The following is a 21729-nucleotide window of genomic DNA, read 5'->3' as shown; positions in this document are numbered from 1 at the left end:
TCTGAATAGTATTTCACCAGTTCAAATACAGATGCAACTCTTTCTTGTAGTACTGTTAAGGTTGGCTTCCGCCTGCAACTTTGCAAGCAAGTCAGGAGGTGGCGTTCACAACACATACTACTAACAAGATTTCAGCTCCGGAATAGTCAGCAAAATAAGCCATTATAATGCATTACAAAGCTCTGTGTTTAGATGCTTAAAACCTCTTACCCTAAAATGAACTTGAAGAATAAGCCGGGTGTCTTAAACACCAGATGATACAATGTCTAGAACTATTTTCAGATTGGGCTCTCAGCAGTCACTGGGATAAATAAGCAATTTTAAGAAACCTACCTGTTTCCCAGCTGGATACCACTCAGTGCTGTCGTTCCATCTCTGCTCACAAACAGCCTCAAATTACTGTCTGCAACAGAATAAGTAACATTAATCTAAATGCAGTTCCTGGTTTACTTCTCAACAGGGAGAATGAGATAAATCTCAGACCACTTCCTGGCCAATGCTATGGTTCTGCAAGTAACTTGTAAATTATAGCTGCCGGTTTGATATCTTGTGAGCATAATTTCCTGCTATTTATGTTATTTGTTCAAGGCTTTAGACTCGTGCCTCAAATACTTGAAGCCAAGAGGACACATGAAGGCCATGCCATGAAGGCCAAGGCACATGATTTGGTCTCAAACTCACCTGTTGGATCAGTGAGGGATAATTAATTATAGTAATAATCCTTACATTTGATATAGTACCTCATCATTTCAGGAAGACGCCTCAAACTTCACATTTTCCATAAAGTGTAGTGATGTGTGTTTTGTAGGCAATGTGGCAGCCAATTTGCAGACAGCCAATTACATATATATATCTTGCCTTTTTAAAAAATTTGGATTAAATAATTTAGAAATACGAAGATTCCTTAAATTGCACACGAAAGAGATTATTTTAGTGCATTGCATTAGTACAGAATTTTAATCTGAATTCCCTTAATGGAATAGGTTAGAAAACAGCCAAGACTTTTGATGCCCTGATTCTTTTCGAAAATTACGTTTCGTTAGGTTTGTTTCAGTGATAGCCATCAGCCTGCTCCCGATTCTCGGTCGAGGATTGGATGGACGTGAATTGGGGGTGTGGGAAGGAAAGAGAAAATATATGGCAAGCTTACCTTCAGCATTACTGACATCTGTGAAATCCTGACTCTGCACAATTTTTTCGACAATATCATCTGCATCGATTCTGGTGTCGTCAACCCAAGTGGGCTGACTCTCCACAGTCTCCTTCTTCCGCCTGAGGGAGGGAGAATCCATTAGCACTCTCAGCACTACACATTTCAGAATTAATAAAGGACACATGAATGATACAATGACTTCACAATGCTGATGTATTTATAGAAAAAGTCTGGCCCCTCTCCCCCTCCACTTCACTCTCTCCTCAAATTCCTCCACATTGCACCTTTCCCACATGGCTTTCAAAACCCGTCTAAAAACCTCCTACCTCCATCCCTATTTGGGCTCGCACTCAGGCTCTTAAAACACTGAGAAATGTTCCTACACGAAAGGCACTATAAGTGCATGTAGTTGCCGTTGCACCTCCTCCACCCCCTCCCTTTTTTTCCCCAAACACTGCATTTCCTGTATGTGGAGGCTCAGGCAGAAACATTGGCAGGCTATTTGACTGTGTAAGCATTGGTGCCAAGCTTGATATTATTCTCCCTCAAAATACACTTTCCATCGGGGAGTCAAAGGAGGGAGTAATGGCCCTTGAAACGCTTTCGCTCGCCAGACTGGGATCAGTTAACTGAACAAGCCAGCAAATAACTTGGGTTCCTCCTGGCAGGCATAATAATAATAATAATAATTCTTATTATGGTTCAATTTCATACAGAATGGTGCATTTACCTACAACAAATGGCAGTCAGAGCTTCCAGGGTTAATGTTCAGTCAACTCAATTGGATATTACAGTTCTTAAGCAAAACTTACTATTCTATGTATGACATTATTTGTTTCATAGAGAAGAAAATTGCTGAATTCACGGCTCTAAAGACAATTCATAACTCCAACACTAGTAATGTGCCGTTGTACCACTCCAATTCATTTTGTAAATGTACATTCTTTGTAAATGTATTTCTGATTTTTTTTTCTTTGCTTAAACTGACAAAGTTTTGAAATGTCAATTGGCCATGCTCCTGGTAGAGGTGCGGTGAGTTGCTTCCAAGTCAACACACCTGGCAATGGAAATTTGGAATTGAGGTGATGCTCTGTGACAGTCTTGGCAATCTGAATCCAACTCAGACAAGACTGCAGTACTTCAGGACACTTGACGATCGATAGGCCAGACAGCTTGGCACGGCAGAATTTGGAGGAAAGGAGCAGTCACTAGGGATTCTTCCTACTTGGTTCCTGATGAACCTGCAAACGCCAACAATACCGCATGCACACTCTGGTGTCCCCCAAGCCTAGGCTCTTGACCCAAATTCTCTGCAAATAAGTAACCAGGGCCCTTCCCTCCTTTTTCTAAAGTCATACACACACATTTTTTTTGAGGTGTTTGTTATTCATCTTATGTGTGGGGAACATTGTTGCTGTAGTTTAGCTGTCACAGTGTCACTTTACTTAAAAGGACATCACTGTGTGAACTATTAGACATTTCAACACAGTTAAAGATTGTACCAAATGCAATAATTACTATTATAGATCAATGAGTGATTTCACCCCCATTGTAATACTTAGTTTGTCTACCCCTTCACAATATTCTATTCTTGAAAAGTGTTCCTATGTTGTAAGGCGTTAAGGTGCGAGAGAGGCATATCACTAAATTGCATATTCAGAAATGAAGAGTGCAGTCAGAAAGCTCAGTAATTTGGAGATTTAAAACCAAAAACAATAAGTTCCCCACAATTAAGTGAACAGGGTGATAGGATATGCCATGTAATACATCACTGTTACCATAATAGCACCATGCAATACGGTTAAGACGTCTAGAAGACGTGAAAAGCACTATATCAAATGCAAGGATTATTATTATTATTACCATGGAACATGCCATGTAAAGTGTCATGGCAACTATAAAGTACTGAGGAATGCCAGATACCCATTGAACACTGTGTAATGCTTCACTGTTATCATTGAGCACCATGTCATGTCACCGTTACCATTGAGCACTGTGTAACGGGGCACCATAAAGTCACTGTAATCACAGAGCCCGCCCAATGTAATATTTTACTGTCATCATAAAATGTGACTAACCATAGAGCACGATGAAATATCGCTAGTGTTTTATGACAGTAATCCGGTGTTAGAACAGACCACAAAATTCACAATGTAAATTATTAAAACACTGCACTTTTTAAATATAAGAAAAGTGGTCGGTTAAAGATATTTTGTGATGTTCTGGAGTGAACATAGTACATCTCAGATACTAAACATTTTTAATTCTATCAGAAAACACACACACGCACACACAGACAGTTATGTACTTGATCTACAACAGTATCATTAAAAACAATTAACACCCTTCAAATCAAATTGCACACGTAATATTCTGTGGTCTCACCTTCTATGGGTCCTGCTATCAGGATGTGCACTATCCAGAGATAGGGAACTACCTCTTTTAAACAGAACAGCTGTGTACCTGGATGGCCTGTCAGGTGGCAGTGTGGGCCTCGGAGGCCGAGGTGGTTTTTCCAGTTTGTGTTCCTTCTCGCCTTCTGTGCTCTCAACAGTTATACTGAGCCCTCCTGAGGCACTGCTACTACTCGACGTATTACGCCGGTGGGTTAGGTCTGACAGGCTTGAGGATCGGGAGTGTTCAGTGCTGTAACCTGAATTTTAAAATCAATGATGAATTTCAGCGAAAGGATCATCGAATGGTCGCAAGATTTCACTACATGATCAGAGAAGGGAGTTTCATCCAACAATTCACCCGATGAATAAATCCCCTATGGTTTTTTGTGGGACTTTGCTATGCCCAAATGGCTGTTACATTTGCCGACAAATGCACAGTTACTAGTGTTTGTAACCATTCTTGGGAAACAATTTTGAGATTTCAATATTCAGTGCTAGTATCTCATGCGAGGGATTGATCGATTTATTTATTTAACCAGCTCACGCAAAATACTTACCGGACACTTTCGAATGCTGACTGGCATAGCTGGAATTCCGAGAGTGGCCAATTTGAAACACTTCATCTGGGCTGGACGGGGTCTGCTCAGCTTCCTCAGTCAGACCTAGGTGAAAGGGGTTAAGGTTATTGCGAAATAGTTTTAAATTCCTTTTTACACTGTGGAGCAGGAAAAAAACACGAACACCCATGTAACAAGATGAATACGAATTTTGGACAGCAGAACACAAATTACATAACAATGACAACATAATTACATTTGTGTAGCTCCTTTCACTTTGGGAGAATGTCCCAAGGCCTGAAGGGTGCTATATTACTGCAAGTTGTTGTTGTGATATCACAAGTATGACTTGCTCCTATATCAAAACACTGACTTAATGAATGGCAATTGAGAGGCCAAATACTGTGCTTAGCTGTACCCTGGAATCTGAAGGTCTGATCATCCTTCCATGATAAATATATCCAGTACGATACATGGGACATTTAATGGAGTTCTTATGTTAAGTCATGAAATGAAAACTCTAAAAGCTTACAACAATTTCCAAAAATGTAAGATTTCTGTTTTCCTATTTGAAATCGCTTAAATTCATCTACAATTGGCTCACTGCCATCATTTGAGGAAGAGAGTCCACTATTTTAGTCAAATTGATGGTCCTGCTGACAGGATAATGGAAGACAGTTAGGAATGCTGGAGATATGCCACAAAAATAACTGGCATGCAATGCAGTTCACAGACTGAACAAACCCCGAGATGCGAGTGTGATTTACGGGGTCTAGGAGTAGAATGCAAAAAGTGAGATCAGCTCAATCAACATCAAATCAACAGAGAGGCCTGCTGGGGTACGAAAGATGGATTGTAAAACAGTTGGAAATAAAAACTTCACTTGCATAGCACCCAGGGCTTGCAAGGCACGCTTTAGACTTGTACAGTTTTATATGTTTGCCCACAGAATGCACAATCAATTCATTTTATAGTATGTCATGTGAAATGCTTTGTGACATCTCAACAATATGATAGATGCTATATCAAATGCAAGTGTTATTATTTTTGTAGGACTTTGCTGCAAGGCTTCAGATTTAAAAAAGAGTGTACTGTATATTCAAAACACTACTACTAGGAATTCAACACTTAGAACTGAATACAACCTAAAAGTCAGAGGAATCCTGCTTTCAGTATTGCACCCAGGACTGATGTTTCTCCTGTACTGGGCAGAGCTGTATTATACATTATGGGACAGAGTTATAGTGGCTCTATTAGCTTTAACAATAATGGGAGCTTTGGACCAGGCTCGCTTGCCATAGAACAGTGTAGGTTAGGGAAGGAAGAAATTGTGATATTCACTATTCTAGGTAACACTCAGGCCCGGGTTCACAGACAACCACTGGTAGGGAGGGAGTCACTGGTTGGGGTAGCACTATACCACTATCCATATTCAGCGTGAGGGGTAGGGCAAGGGGAGAGAAGGAAAAATAACGTTGTTGTGGTCAAACGTTGTTTACTAACTTGCTCTCCTTGGGAGTAGCAAGTGTAGGCACCCATGACCTGTCTGCAAAGAAAAGCAGATGGCTGGGGAAATTCCTTAAGATTATGCTATTTGAATTATATATTTACCTGAGCTGAGTGCGGGAGGCCGAGGTTTTGGCTGTCTCACTGAATTCAAGCCACCAGGAGCGACATTGTTGTCTGTGGTGCCATCTCCCTTACAGTCCAGCTGCAAGGAGCTATCTTGGCCTGGGAATGAGATAGACTTGGCAGTAGAAGGAGGCCTGCAAAAAACAATACATTTTAAAAAAAAGTGACATTTTAAAACTCTGGAAGTTTTATTTGTAGTCTATGAATTTTTAATTAAGTCATTAATTGGCCTCACACAAAGTTGATGATCAGCACAAATCAGATTGCAACATTTCATGCAAACTACTCCTGGGGAGATGGTCTATCAAGGTAACTTGCACCCTTTAGGGTAGTTTGTACAATTTGTACAGCTGTTACTTGAGCCTAAATGTCATTTGTATTCCGAGAGGTTGGATAGGTTCTAGATCTTTGTTCACTTGATGCCACACGTGCACTTTTCTACAACAAAGATAGCAATCAAGAGCAGGAACCTCAATTGCCCAATCTGGTGTCCTGACCAACAATCCGTACAAGATAAAATTGGTCATTCTCTCCATTTGGTTTGAGCTCCATGAGAATATCGGTAGCCTTTTTCCCCCCCATTCAACAGTCTAGACAGTGAAAGCTAGCAAGCAATTCAACTCTTAGGCCATTCCAGCAGGGTCCAATCCAACCATCAATTGATATACACTTTCCAGTAAGGGGCCTAGCATTCAGAATAGCAAACAATTAACCTAGGTTGGCTTCTGTACTAGGCAGATGTGAGATTCCAGAGGGAAGAATCAAATCAAAGGAATCTGTTGTAAGTCACTCGTGCAATTGGGTCCTTTCTTGTTTAAATTCTTGTTCCAGTTGCAGATAATTAACAGCAACTGAGAGTGGGGCATAAATTAGTCTCTTCACTGTTGTACTACCCTACCTATTTCTCGAAGAATAGTGAGACATAGGTGGGGCAGGATGGTGAAGACAGACAGACCTCAGTTGCCTCGTCGGAAGGATGGCACATCTGCTAAAAAATACAGTGCTCCCCCAGCAATGTACTAGAGTGTCAGTCCAGACTGACCTCAAAGCCCCAGAACAGAGTTTGAATGCACAACTCTCTAACCCAGAGGCAAGAATGCTATAAACTAAGCCAGACTAACAAGCCAGGACACGAGGAGAAACTCCTTTCTCTTTTTGAATAGTCACTGGTTTCTATTGTAGTCTTAAGTCACTGGTTTCAAGAGGAAGGCATAGTTTGATGCATTTTCCCTCCATATTCCACTTGTAAATCCCTAAAATTATCTGAGATAACCAGACTCAGATTAGGAACTCGTCATAAAGGCAACTGCTGGGAAGAATGAAGCAAGTCAGTGCATCACTGGGAATCTTCCCCTTTCAATTCAACATTTCTATGTTACAACATTCTTATCAACTCTGAACTTGAAAAGCCAGAACTAGCACACAATAGCTTTTTTTGCTGCAGTATGACAAGTATGACAACATCACAAGTTTTACAAGAATGGGTGTAATGTGAACTTTTGCAAAGACTGCATTGCTGAATGATGAATGACAATTATCAAGATATTCCTTATATGAACATAATACCTTAAGAAAATCTGAAATGCCACATACGCCATTACAAACCTTTATAAAATGAAACAAGCAGTGTAAAAGAGGTTTATAGCCACAGAAAGATTAGGCTTCCCAAATGAGCAGCTTTTGTTGTTCAGTACAAGATTATGGTCCAATTAGCTCTAAATCTGAAGAATAATGTAGGTTGTTTTGTCTGTCACAGATGACACAAAAAACAGACTTAATTTTAAATAGAATCTATCCCGAAATACATTACATGAGAGCTGCAAAGTAGAGTTGCAAAGGGAATTGCAGGACAGATGGTAGGAAGTTTGTATTTACCTAAAGGTTAATTAATTACGGGAAAGGTGGTTGAGGCCAGGATACCAGACTCGTTTTTTTAAAAAAAAACAGCTTGATGCAAGGATGGATAGATGGTAGGTCTGGTTTTTTGGAACTATTAGATAAATTGTGCTGAAGGACCTTCTTCAACCAAACCAATCTTGTGTGATGAGACCATACTGTTTTGAGATGGTGAGCGATGAGTCAACTAACAAGTGGCCAACTATAAATGTAATCTGCCGGTTATTGCACATTAAAAGGTGAAAGCTTTTTTTAAAAAAAGCTCAGCATTCTCTGAAACAGTAACTAAAAAAGGAATGAATTTGCTTCTAGCTCTCCTACTCAAAACAGTAACTCCAGCCTTCTCAAACTCACCACACATACAGACTTCACTTTCAGTCACATTTATTTTAGAAGTTACACTTCAGGTTGAAATGTATCCAGAGCTTGGGACGTCCTCCCGACATGAAAGGTGCTACTCAAATGTCATTTTGCATTGTATTCAGCAGATTTCAAAACAGTTTTTTATATCTATAATGTTCTTTAAATTTTTAATGTTCAATACTAGTAAGTAGAATGAAAGGACCAGAGTGCTAAACCAATTCCCGATCTCATTAGAACTGCACTAATCGACTGACTCAATTAAAGAATACAAATTGTCATTTCCAGAAGGTTAAATTTCCTAATTCTTGCTGATGAAATTAAACCATGTGAGCATGGTGCTATTCACAGCTTACGCAGCTGTGCTGATCCTGTTCTGTACCATTCCACTGTTATCATTACGTTGGGGAAGAAAAAGATTAAGTACATTTTTAGCCTCTTCCGTCATTAATGGAGAATCAGTGTGCACACCTTCATCTGAAGAGTGTCACTCAAACCAGTTTGGGTTCCTTAGGCTGCGTCAACGGGCTATTGTTCCATATATAGAGCCCCTGTTCAAGTAGAAACTCCCAACAGTTGAAACAGACAAATTGAATGTTTATTAAAACTCAGCTTTGCCCAACATAATGGCAACAATGGAGGCCTGCCCTTCCACTCTCTGGGAATAGCGCTTCCTCCCATACACAGGCTACCTGTGATTTACCATATAGAAAAAGCTTGTCTTGATATTTCAGAATAGGCAGGATCTTGCATTTCCTAATGTTTTTAAAAATAATCCAGTCTTACTTAATAAATATTCCTATTTCAATGCAATGCTGGCTATATCTTAAAAGGCGAGTTAACTTGAAGGAGTTATTGCGCAAGGAAATAGAATTAACACAATTCTGAAGACGCAATCATTAAAATATCCTGACCTAGTTGCTCTGACTAGAGGAGTTTAGAAAATTCTGATGAACAAAAGGAAGCTAAAATTCTATGAAATACATTCTTAAAGTAGTACTTAAAGCGCTCCGGGACATTACCCCTTGTGAAGGTCGTTACATAAATGTAAATTATTGTTGTTATTGTACTGATGGCAAGAATCGCTTCAAAAGTAAGCTTTGTCATTGGATATTATGGCACTACATAATCTATTGACGACATTGGAATTGATGTGAAGCTCCACTGAATTTACCAGATATTTTGGGAAGCAGCTAATTCATAGGGGAAATTCATGAGGTGGAAAAGGTTGAAACCAATTAGCAGGATTCTTCTTTTGCACAACATGCTGTAAGATATATAATTTCTGAAGCTGTGCATCCCAAAAGAATAATGAGATCCACACTCCTGATCTACTGCTGACATACAAAGCTGTAGCCTTGAGGAACCAAACTGTGCTTCAAGGCATGCCAATTCGAACTTCAGAGAGCCACAATCCAATACTCTTAAGTGTAAAACTACATTCAACAGAAGATAACAGGTCAGACACCAAGATCGGTATGAATTAGGCCTCTCAACTCTAGTTTAGATTTTATAGATTTTATCAAGTTCCCTCTTTCCATGCTCCGCTTGCTTGCTGCCCTATCTAATACTGGTGACAAGAGTCAGGAATATAAGCCAAACTGATAAAAAAAAGTCTGCTACAGCATGCTGCAGGATAGAGTCCTCAAAATATAGTCCCAGATTTTTGAACCACCCACAACTAATAAAAAGTGTCCTTTGATTTTATTCAAAACTATTTATAAGATCACAAAATTAGTAATGTTACATCTTCATCACGTGTTACATAAGATTAAATTTTGATCAAAATATTAAAGCCAAACAATTCTGCATAAAAACATTTCCACAACATTTATACCCAATACATTAAGATATTGCAAGTTCACAAAAATCCAATTACTGTTCCACATAACAATCCCTTTCGCATCAAACTAACGATTCTTCCCAAATCCTCTTAAAAAAACAAAATCTTAACCGTCTCTGCTCTGGCACAAACAGCCCCAACGTTTCAAACCTTTGATAACTAACCCCCCCCAGTCCCTGTCACTGTTTGTTGAAGAGATTCTCACAGGTAGAGAGCAGGTGAACCGTAACTCCTCTCAATCTTTCTCCATAAAACACAGAATTGGACAAACGGAGCTAAACTTTTGGCTCGCTCACCACAATTGAGCTCTCCTGAGTAACAACTTCCATTTAAAACACCCTTCATGCACTGCAGTATCTTTGGGTGCTTAGAACACTACAAACGTGTTTGGTCTCCCCCACCTCCGCAACGTCGCCCGGCTCCGACACTGTCTCACACCGCAGGCCACCGAAACCCTCATACATGCCTTCATTACATCGAGGCTCGACTATGCAAACTCATTGCTTGTTGGCCTCCCCAACTCCTCCCTCCACAGGCTGCAGTTCATCCAGAACTCTGCAGCCTGTGTCCTCTCCTGCAACAGGCTCCGCGACCCTATCACCCCCATCCTCGCCCAACTCCACTGGCTTTCCATCATACAGAGGATACAGTTCAAGATCCTAGTCCTCACCTTTAAAGCCCTCCACAGTCTTGCTCCCCCCTACCTCTCTGACCTCCTCATCCCCTACCACCCTGTTCCCTCCCTCCGCTCAGCGGGCTCTGGCCTGCTTCACGCCCCCCGCGTTGCTCGCCCACTATCGTCAGGCGGGCCTTCCGCCACTCTGCACCCACCCTCAGCAATCCCTCCGTCTCGTCCCTTCCCTCGCCACCTTTAAGACCCATCTCTTCGACCGCGCTTTCGATTTCCCTGCTTCCCTCCCCCTCCCAACCCTCAGCTTGGGTCCGTAACTCTGTCTGTCCAGAGCCTTGGGACGTCCTCCCGACATGAAAGGCGCTATACAAATGTAATTTTGTTGTTGCCTTATACAAGCTAAAACTATCCAGTTTCAATTGGACTACTACAAATTGGATTCTTTGTTCCCTGAAGACATCAATGATGCATTATATCTAGGATTACCAATTGATGTTGCTTAAACATGCAGCAACCAGGTACTCATTACTTTGTAATAGTTTGATATCCTGTGGATTGCTCATCTCAAATTGTAGAGCTATCTTCATTTAAAAGGCAATCATTTTTAAATAGACTGGTTCAGCTGTACTGCTATATCACCAAAGTACTGTATATCTACAAATGAAAATTAGAATTTGTTTTAATATAAAAGTCTAATTTATCAATTCTTCATATTTAAAAAATGAGATTCCATTGTTGATATATTAATGCAGTGCAATGGGAAGCAACAATTTAATAACATTACATTTCAGTAGTCACAATTCACCTGCTATCTTGCCACTGAAGTTTTCACTCACAGGGAGGGGAAGAGAAGGCTGGCAAAATTCAAGATCCTTTGCAGAGGATTGATGGTGGTATCAAAGTATTTATTTCAATATTATGTATTTTTAAGTGGAAGCAGGAAACTACACAGGAAAAAGAGCTATAGAAATTAACCTTTACTTAAAAAAACTACAAATACGTACGTTTTGAAGCACGGATCTCCAGATAACAGTTGCATACCTATTGTGACCTGTAAGAAAAAAAACATTGAAACATTTGTGATTTTTTAAAAAAATGGCTGCTTTGTTTTGTAGCTTCTTAAGAAACTTGTACTTGAAATTTCTAAAGCAAGTCAAGTAACAACAACAACAAAATTGCTTTTCTTAGATGAAGGATGTCCCAAAGTTTTGGACAGTCAAGGGTTTGCAAGCTGGGTGTTGGATTCGGGAGGGTTGCATATTTAATATTGAATATTTTTGAAAAATATATTTATGTATATAAGTTTAGTGTAAATTATGAGTATGCACATGATCCCTGAGATGATGATACTGCCAAGTACAAAACAGTGGCTAGGCACCTAAACAAATTGTGTCAGATAGCCGCAAAGATTCGTGACTGAAATTTCCCATGTAACAAATGCACAGTCTGAGTTGTGCCATGATGGGGAACTGGATGAATCGAGGTCAGTCACTCGGTCACAGGAAGACCAAGGAGTGAGGCTTATGGGAGAATCATCAGGGAAGTTATGCATTTCTTACAGCTGGTTCCCACAGAGAATTTGCAGAAGTATGAAAATGCATCTCTTGCCTCTTGGCCAGGATTTTGGGTGGGAGAAACGTGGAGGATCTACCTTTTAAAGTTAGATAACAATGGGTAACTGGAAATGATTAAAGGCCATATTAGATGACATCAAAATCAAGAGAGTAAAACATGAGTAGTCATTTTGAGCTCCAATAAAATAAATGGTCCTGGAATTATTTACATGTACCCATTATACAGCAATTATAGGAACAATTGGGATTGCTAGTTTTTTTTACTAGGGAGAAGTGGTAATGAAATGCTGATTACCATGCAGCAGTATTTTAATTCAATGATAATGCATCGTAGAGATTAAATTGCATCCATTCTCTTAACTGGTTAACTTGAAGTTCTCCAACATGTTATAATAATAAAAGTGGAACTTTGTAAGTGTACCAGTTTATTTTATTTCTATTATTGAAACTGGTCAAGGCAAGTTGATTAAACATTGCAGCCATCATCAAAAGGTTATAAATATTACAACTTTTGTGATGTTAATCCTTACATTCCAGGCAGAGGGCGAAACCTTGGGCAAGTTTCCTTACTCCACACAGAGCCTAATAATAATCCCTCCAAAAAACCAAAAACATTTTTAATCTACGACTGTTTGTGGGACATTGCTGTGCACAATTGGCTGCCGCGTTCGCCCACAAATATACAGTCAATTCACTTTACAGCGTGTTCTGTGAAGCGCTTTGGGACATCATCCCGACGTGAAAAGCGCTATATCAAATGCAAGGATTATTATTATTATTAAGCATATGTATTTCTCTTATCCTTGATTTACAGAAACTAGCTTTACAATTCTTTCCTTTAGGTCTTTGTAAATCTGACAACCTCTCATCTCCCACAATACCTTAAGGATGGAGTTGTCCTGTCGAGTGTTCTTTGTGTCATAACCCTCTAGTAAACAGCAGCGTGCGGTGGAGCCTGAACCTGCAAACTCCGCTAGATTAAGGTCAGCAAACCCAAGCTGGTAGGGATAAAGACAAAATTGAAATAGAATCATACAAATCTCCTCCAACACATTCTTCACTGCAAACATCTTATAATAGTCAAAGAAAATCCGGCCACAGTAGCCTCACAGTTTCTTGGATATACATCTGATGGCATGTCTGGCTTTATTAATCGAGAACTGGAAGAGTCATCGTCCTTCTAGACAGTGCAGATTGTACTGTTCACAAGGTAAATAAATAGAGGAACACTATAAAGGAGGCACGATGTTTAACAATTTGAACACTGGGATTTTGCTGCCTCAAGTCATCTTCAGCTTCTGATAATGCTTCAATAAAACTCTTGCATTTAATATCATGTGAGACTTGAGAACCTGAAAGTCAGCCAATTTCACTTCCCCACCCCAGTGAAATGTTGAGGGACTTGGCTAAGAAATTTTTTTGTGAATCTCTGACATCAAATTCGGAGGTTTGAAAACAAAATTGCACAAGGCTGTAACCTTGGAACTATCACTGTGGCAAGTCAGTATTTAATCCAATTGGGCAACTGCAATGTTGACTGTAGCAATAATGTCACTGTTGAAGGCTGCAAGGATGAGGAAACAACAGTGTTCTGAATCATTAATCTCTTTTGGGACATGACTGGAAAATGTTTAACTAAGATATTAATATTTCTTTTGCGGGGAGATACAAAAACTTTTGCTACAGACATAGTGAGGCAACTCCTTACACCATTGATTGGTTCAATTCTCTTACTCCATGGGTTTCCTAGTTTTCCTGTTAGGGCACAAATGTCAAGTTCCCCCTTTCATACAGTGTTCAGCAGCTAAGACAAGTGACAGCTTGCTCTTAGATCTTCAATATTACTAAGGTAGTGTCCAAGAACAGCTTGGGAGCTCTACTGTACTTGGGTGTGTGTAATCTACTAATCTCTTCAGTAGAAATATTATAAATGGCAATGAGCATGGTACAGCAAACTTGCTTGAGGAAACATAAGTTTGCTATACCATGCTCATTGTATAATTAATACATCTGTCTTCCACTGGACATCAATGTAGCAGCTCTGCTGAGCACAGCATTGACAGAAACACACAAACAAAATGTAAGTGATGGCATAAACAAATGAGTGAGTCCTGTTACTTTAATATGGCCCTTTTGGGAAAAATAAGATTGTAAACATTTTTTGCTGACTGTTGCACAATGCTGATATATGTGTAGATTAGTAGATGAACAGAGACATTACAGTTAGAGACCAAACACAGAATAATTTACATAGGTGTGTAGAAACTGATCAGTAATTCAATATTAGATGCAATCCCGAGGACTGGTGTTTTTCCTAATATTTATTTACATTAGCAGATATCGGAACTGACGGCATTTCCTGTTGCATGCCATTGTCTATGTGGAAGTGTGAAAGGGTTCCTGTTTTGCTTAGACTACGTACGATTGTGTATTCTGATCAGGAGATCTCCCCAGCCAAGAAATTAACAGGAGCCTTATTCATGTTTGGATTAGGGAGGAGTTGAGGGTTTTCTTTGAGGGGACTTAAGTTTGCTACTTTAAGAATAGTTACAGGTAAAATAAAGCAATTCTATGCATTATTCTTTCCTCATTTAATTCTACAATTAAAGTGGAATCCTGTAGCTCAGTGGTGAGAGCACTTGTCTCGTAAGTGAGAGACCTGGGTTCGATTTCTGGAAGGGCGAAACCTTGGGCAATTTTCCTTATTCCACACACTTGATAATAATTCCTCAAGAAAAATAAATAATAATAATAATTTGGTCACTCAATCCATGACTGTTTGTGGGACACAGCTGAGCGGAATTTGCTGCCGCATTTCACCCACACAGTCAATTCACTTTACAGTATATTCTGTGAAGTGCTTTGAGACGTCAAGAAGATGTGAAAATCGCTATATCAAATGCAAGGATTATTATTCAATTGTCTTTACTGCATAAACTCCGGGACAATACAAAACGCCACCCCTCAGTTTAATTGTATATATTAGACTCTTACCTTTGAGAACGTCTTCCCACCTTTCAGTTCCTACAAGATAATGAGAAATTCTGGTTCATTTCTCCAAACTATTCAATGTTTCAGAACATACATGAAGGTTCACTAAAATGCATTGCCATGTTATACAGGGGAAAGGTTAATTTTACACAAATGTTTTTCCCCACAAAATGTAGGTCAGGTCAAATGAGGCCTTCTGACCCTCCAACTAAAATTGTTTTTTTCCCCCCTTTGGACAATTCATCATTCCTCAGTTAAAAGTGCAGGCAAGCAATCTAAGGATCATTGAAGCTTTTGGTATGTAATCAGATGTGAAAATTAAGTTTCCTTTTAAAAAGCTTTAATAGTGTAAAATTGTCCATTTCAATAATATTATGAAAATGTATCAAGTTGCTGCTTCAGGTTTCATCATGAGTTTTCATTAATTAATGTGGAAATATACTTACACGTTATATGCTTAAAAGGAACCAACTATTTTTTGTTGCATCCTTTCTAAAAACACACCAGATGACAATACAGACATGGCTTAATAAATGCTGAAATACTAGGATTTGAAAATACCCACACAGTATGTCTTAACATTTTCAATGTGACTCAAACGTCAGATGCAAATTCACAACTAAAACCAAGAGGAGTGAATTCTGAAACCCAGAAATCAGCTAACCAGCAAACACCATTAGGTAAATTATGGATATTACATTAAAATTGTCGTGGAAAGGGGAAAAGAAAACAAAGGATCACAGAGATACATACCTTACGTACAGATACTCTGCAGATACAGGGATCCAGGACACCAGTCACTGGATTTGCACTCATTTTACAGATGAAATTGAACTTCATCTTCCAACGAACACAGTTCTCCTGAATCTCCTCCCTGCAAAATAAATTAGTTTACTGTTGGTGTTATCCTTCAGAAGGAAATGATAGTTAAAATTTCAAGATCTATCCCAGGCAGAAGCATAGACTTCAATTTGAAATAAAATCCCTCAAGAAGAGGCAGGAACTTAAGGTGATGTGAAATCACCTTTTTTTTCTTGAAGAGGCTTCCCTTCACTCCACCAGTTCACTCTTTTGGTTAAGGCATCGATATCCAGTAGCTCCTGATTTTTTCTCTGATGCCAGCCTCACCTTTCCAACCTTCCCAATTAATATCTTCCCATATAGCATATGTAATTTCAAGATTGGAAACAGTACAGGGTTGGGAAGAAACCAAATCACCAGCCGGAAGAACTTCTCAACGTGGTTATGACAACTTGCTAAAGTTTCTGCAACTGAAGAAAGAGAACTAGGTCCAGCCACTCCATGACACAAGTTCATACTCCCTTTATAGTAATATTTTATAGCAATAACCTTTAAACTCCCCTGTGGTCTTGTCCCACCCGACCTCTGCTTCAAGTCCCTGTCCCACCCTCTGTGGAGGAGCTTTCATCTGCCCCACTTTCTGGAACTCCATCATGAAGTCCCTTTAGTCACCCTTCCCTTGTTCAAAGTCTGCCTCAATGCCTTTTTCTTTGACTTCTCTTTTGGCAATCTTTCCCCCTCTCAGTCCCCATCACCAGCTTAGGTGAAAACCTTGGGGTGTCCAGTGCCTTGAAATGCCCTCCAAATGTGAAAGGCACGATATAAATGTAAATTTATTCTGTATTTCTACACCATACCAAACAAAGATGCTACAAAATTCTCCATACATTGATGGTTGTGGAGTGTTCAACAATATTTTTTCACGGTAGAAAACTGAGTTGAAGTACAGAAAGCAAGCACTAACCAGATGCAAGCAGTTTAGAGTGGAATAAAATAAACACCAAAATCAAAAGAGACTGTCTCATGTCTAGTTTTACCCCATCACTTGGAATTTGAGGATTTACTATTGCACAAATCATCAACATGATTTGGTACTGTTTACATTATCTGAATTCCTTCAATACAATAAAATGTAGACTGGCAAGACTTAATTCAAGTTCAACAAGTTTACAGAATAAGAATACTATGCTGATAAAACCAGTTTGTATCCAGTCCACTGCATACTCCAATGCAGTACAGGGAGTATGCTGCATTTTTGGAAGTGACATCCTTTGGATGAAATGTCAATCTGCCCGATTTCATGGCAATAGTCGAAAAGAGAAGGGAGTTTCTCCCGGTGCCCTGACCAACAATCCCCCAAATAAAATTGATTATTCACTTCAAGGCTATTTGTAGGACATTAAGGTGTGCACACTAGCACCACATTTGGCTACAAAGTACAGTCACTACACTTTATAGAATATCTTATGAAGTTTGAGATGTCCTCCTGACATGACAGCTCTATATCAAATGCAAAGATTTTTATGACATGATTGTCAAAATGTCTCAAAAATTCTTCATAAATAATCATCAAATGTAGTGACTGCATTTGTAAGCTAACATGGCAGCCACTTGTGTATAGCAGTCCCTACTAACCCATAAAGTCAATGACTAATTTACTTGGATGATTACTGACCACGCCAGTAGCCTTCCTTGCCTTTTCAGACTGTCCTATGGGTTCTTTGATGTCCATCCTGACCAGGCAGACAGAACCCCAGTTAACATGTGAGCAGAGCTCCCTCCTGTACTCCACTGGAGTATCAACCTCGATAAACAATAATAATGATCCTTGTATTTAATATAGCGCCTTATCACAATTTGGAGACGCCTCAAAGCTCTTCACAGAATATACTATAAAGTAAATTGACTGAATATTTTGTGGGCAAAACGCGGCAGCCAATTGCGCACAGCCATGTCCCACAAACAATTATCTCAAAATGCTAATACAGAAGCAATGCAATATTTGAGAGGTTCCTAAAATCCTTCTTACACTTGTGTGGCAAAGCCAGTGGAAAACAGAGGGATCAAAACATACTTAGCTTTAAAATTCAGTTGAGGAAATGCTCAGTCAGCATTTTGAAGCACATCTGCCACGTCTACAGTAACAGGGGAACAACCCTTGCAGCATTTGAACTTCTGCAGGTTTACAATGAATTGATATATACACATTCTGGAATTGATAGCATACATTTATAAGTGCTTCTGGGGATTAAATACAAAAGCATCAAACTGGTTTACCTACTGTCCCTTTACTATTTTTTCAATCAGTTGTCTATTTGGTTTGCTTCTGAATGCAAGCTCTTTGGAAAATGGCTTTTACCTAACCATTATGTTCTGTTAAGCCACAAGCACATATTGAGTTACGCAATGAAGTACGTTTGAAGACTAATTGAAGTATAGTTGAGGAATCATTATTTGTTTTGCATCACAAGGTCAATACTGAGGCAGGCAGTAGACTACACTGAACAATATATACGTTGTATATATATATACATATATATAATACTTGAATTTGATATATCATTTTATCACGTCTTCGAGACATCTCAAAGCGCTTCACAGAATATACTGTAAAGTGAATTGACTATTCACTAGTGTATTTTGTGGGTGAAGTATATCCTATGAAGCACTGAGACATCACAATCTCCTTACATGACAGCACTATATCAAATGCAAAGATCATTGAAGTCAAAATGTCTCGAAAATGCTTCATAATCATCAAGTGTAGTGATCAACTGTGGAAACACTCATCTTAAAAAACAAACTATGATGATGTGACAAAGTACAGCAACATCCCCAAAAAGAATTACTTTAATTTATCTATCCCAAAGCAACTTTTCTCTGTATATTTAAAAATGCACGTGGCCTTGAATCAAGGATACATCTGTACACAGCAGGTGTTCTGGAGCAAGTTTCAGAGCAGAGATATGCTACAAAGAATTGTTCTCTTCCTCCCCACCCCCAAAACAAGTCAATGCCAAAAGACTGTGGAAAATGAAAATGGGACCATTCACTATACTTTCATATTTAAACTTTGTGTTTAAACAGTCTGTGATTCAAAGTTACCCAACACTAACCACCTGCAGAGAGGAAAGGCCTATAAATATCGTTGATATATAATGTAAAATGAACACACTGAAGCTAACTATAAAACGTTGTTGATATTCAAAAGCTCTGGTATCGAAAACTCGTCTTAATCACATGGCTGACTTCTAGTCAGTCTTTTACCAATACAATATAAATTTGCATTTATATAGCTCCTTTCAGGTTGGAAGGACCTCCCAAGAAGCTGGACAGTCTAAGATTTGTGCCCGAGGAGGGAGTGTTGGAAATAGCCAAAAGCGCGGTTAAAGAGAAGGTATTAAGACAGACCTTGAAGGCGGTGAGGGAAGAGGTGAGTTGAAGGATGGGAGTTCCAGAGGGTGAGGGCAGTTTACTGAAAGTCTGATAGTGGGGTGGGTGGGGCGCGGGATGTGAAGCAGGCCAATGCCTGCTGAGCCGAGGTAGCGATTGGGTTTGACTTGGACAAGTGGAAGGGGAAGGAAAGAGACAATAACATGAATTAGCAGAAGAAAACTTTAAATTCTATTAAAAGGAATGTAAAAAAAAAAGAGGATACCCATAGGGGAGCCAGATCAAAATTAAATTGTTAATCAAATCAGAAAATATTTCTTCACACAATGAGTTTAGAGAATATGGAATTCACCAACCAACAAAACTATGATAATGATAGGACAGATCAACTCAATGAGCCATATGGTCTATTCCTATGCAATTGGGTGGGTGGGGGGTATGAAGTGGAGTCCATTGTGCAACCCCTCTTCTATTATTAAGTTACATAGGTGACCTGAATTTGCAGACTCAGTGCCAAATGGTTATAATTGCAAACGACCGTTGGCTACCGTAGAATGAGGGCAGGCAGCCAAGACCTTAAAGAGTTGGGCAATCATATGTACTTAGCAGATCAAGTTCAAAACAAATAATGAATAGGACAGTGGGTTACAGGTCCAAAAAAAAGTTGATTTTGAAGCTCCAGAAATCATGAAAAAGCTGTACACCGCTCTGGTGAAACACCATAAAAAGATCATCCAGTTCCTTGTGATAGTGCAGAGAACAATCCTGTGCGTAGAGGAATGAGCTACAAGGAATTGTTCACTTCACGGTATATTCTGTGAAGCGCTTTGTGACATCTCGAAGACGTGATAAGTTGCTATATCAAATGCAAGGATTATTATTATTATAAGAATTATTATTATTATTTTCAAAGGATGAAACCTAGTGGGCCAAAGGATCTTCTTCATTCCAAGTTGCTTAGTTAAGACAAGTTATATGTAAACGTATTTTTGCAACAACAAATGATATCTGAACACAAGAATCCACTAGAAACCATTGTACTCAATTCTACCCTTCAGTCCTATGAGCAAGGTAAAAGCAAAAATGGAAAGAAGCCTAATACAGTTAGATTAAAGAAGCTGAACGTCCTTTAATGGTAAAAATATCAGGCTATTAGAGCGCCACACAGCTGAATCAGTTGCCATCTTCAGGAGAGAAAAGACCAGAGAGAGAAAAAAACCTTTAGTTTAGATTCGAGGGAAAAGGTGTCAAAATGATCATGAATTCTGCGCAGTGTTTTGAGGGATAATCAACCAAAAAGACTGAAAGTTTAAACTAGGGTAATTTCTGAAAGAATGTACTTACAAAAGAGTAAGGAGAAGTCAGAGTACCTCTACACAAGCCTAAAAGGAAGGGGAGAGAGGGGAAAAGTACGGTTAAAGGACAGACTCTGGGGAAAACTAAGGAAACAGACATAACGTATTCAAGCAGGTGAGAAAGAACAGACTTTTTGAGAAAGTACAAAACACAATACTTTGGGTTTTTTATGATGTGCTGTATGAATAAATGAAGCACTAGGTATTTCACGTTGCTGGTCTGTGGTTCCCATGAATAGGAGGACAATGGCATCTTTGCAACTTTCCCATCTTTACAATTTATACGCAGTTAAAAAACAATTCTTTTTTAAAAAAATGAAAAAATAACCTTCATTTGTCAGCACTAAGCAAAATAAGTCGATAAAGAAATGTTAGAAGAGTCCCTCAGAGAATATTTGTATATAAAGAGAAACTTGCATTGCAGTAAGACCTTCTTGTATGTTTTAAAGCAGATTACACTTACAACCATAATTATGTATTGTACATTATAACCATAGGGTTGAACAAACACTTCATTAAAAAAAATGCAACACTGAGAACCACATACCAACTTAAGAAAAACCTCAAGGCCTATGACAAAGGCACCACTCTCATTCTGCAATAGGTCATACAGACTGGTAGGTTGCAGGCTGAGTTAAGTGATGTTAGCCAGGTGAATAGTTGGGGCTACCATTGGCCTCAGAACCCTGTCTTATTCCTAAGAAAACTCTGATAATCTCACCCCAAGAAGGAATACTCTTGGTATAGATACACTTCTTGGTTTGAAAGCAAGTATAATTCATTACATTATTAAACTGTACAGATAAAATGACAGTCACTGTTTGGAATATGGTTTGGGAATAATTTCAAGCACAGATTATTCTTGGGCTTTTTTTTAATCTACAGATTGTCTTTGAGCAGCTACTAAGGGAGGCAATATGAAAGCCAGTGTCGAAGGAATCGGCAGAATGGCTGAGCTCCTTTGCTCTCACTGGATTGTGCAATAGTTCTAAAATTAGACAATTCACAAGCCAGGGCCACTTCGATCTAGATTTACTCTATGTAGCATTACGGTAGGTCCAGAACTTGGTAAATTCTTAAATAGGTTAATTTTTAAGCCAGTTTTCTGTAAGTTATTTTGAGAACGATAGAAATCCAGCTTTAACAT

The 21729-nt window shown here is 39.1% G+C and overlaps 1 protein-coding gene across 2 annotated transcripts in view; it reads right to left on the bottom strand.

Annotated features, from left to right (window-relative positions):
• The window catches only part of fam102ab (family with sequence similarity 102 member Ab), a 54669-nt gene that overhangs the window by 7670 nt on the left and 25270 nt on the right, over positions 1 to 21729 (bottom strand). Inside the window, exons 2-10 of one of the 2 annotated variants that reach the window (XM_042337834.1) lie at positions 15787 to 15907; positions 15037 to 15066; positions 12924 to 13040; positions 11473 to 11519; positions 5718 to 5872; positions 4107 to 4211; positions 3539 to 3806; positions 1151 to 1272; positions 334 to 403 (exon numbers count right to left, since the gene is read on the bottom strand). In XM_042337834.1, coding sequence (XP_042193768.1) covers positions 334 to 403; positions 1151 to 1272; positions 3539 to 3806; positions 4107 to 4211; positions 5718 to 5872; positions 11473 to 11519; positions 12924 to 13040; positions 15037 to 15066; positions 15787 to 15907 — 1035 coding nt within the window. The remainder of the gene's footprint in view (positions 1 to 333; positions 404 to 1150; positions 1273 to 3538; positions 3807 to 4106; positions 4212 to 5717; positions 5873 to 11472; positions 11520 to 12923; positions 13041 to 15036; positions 15067 to 15786; positions 15908 to 21729) is intronic. The other variant, XM_042337835.1, reaches the window with a different exon arrangement.

The sequence above is a fragment of the Callorhinchus milii genome, unplaced genomic scaffold (assembly GCF_018977255.1).
Source record: "Callorhinchus milii isolate IMCB2004 unplaced genomic scaffold, IMCB_Cmil_1.0 Scaffold8, whole genome shotgun sequence".
In the NCBI taxonomy this organism is placed as follows: domain Eukaryota; kingdom Metazoa; phylum Chordata; class Chondrichthyes; order Chimaeriformes; family Callorhinchidae; genus Callorhinchus; species Callorhinchus milii.
The sequence above is the reverse complement of the archived record's forward strand: the minus strand, read 5'-3'. Positions and strand labels throughout refer to the sequence as shown.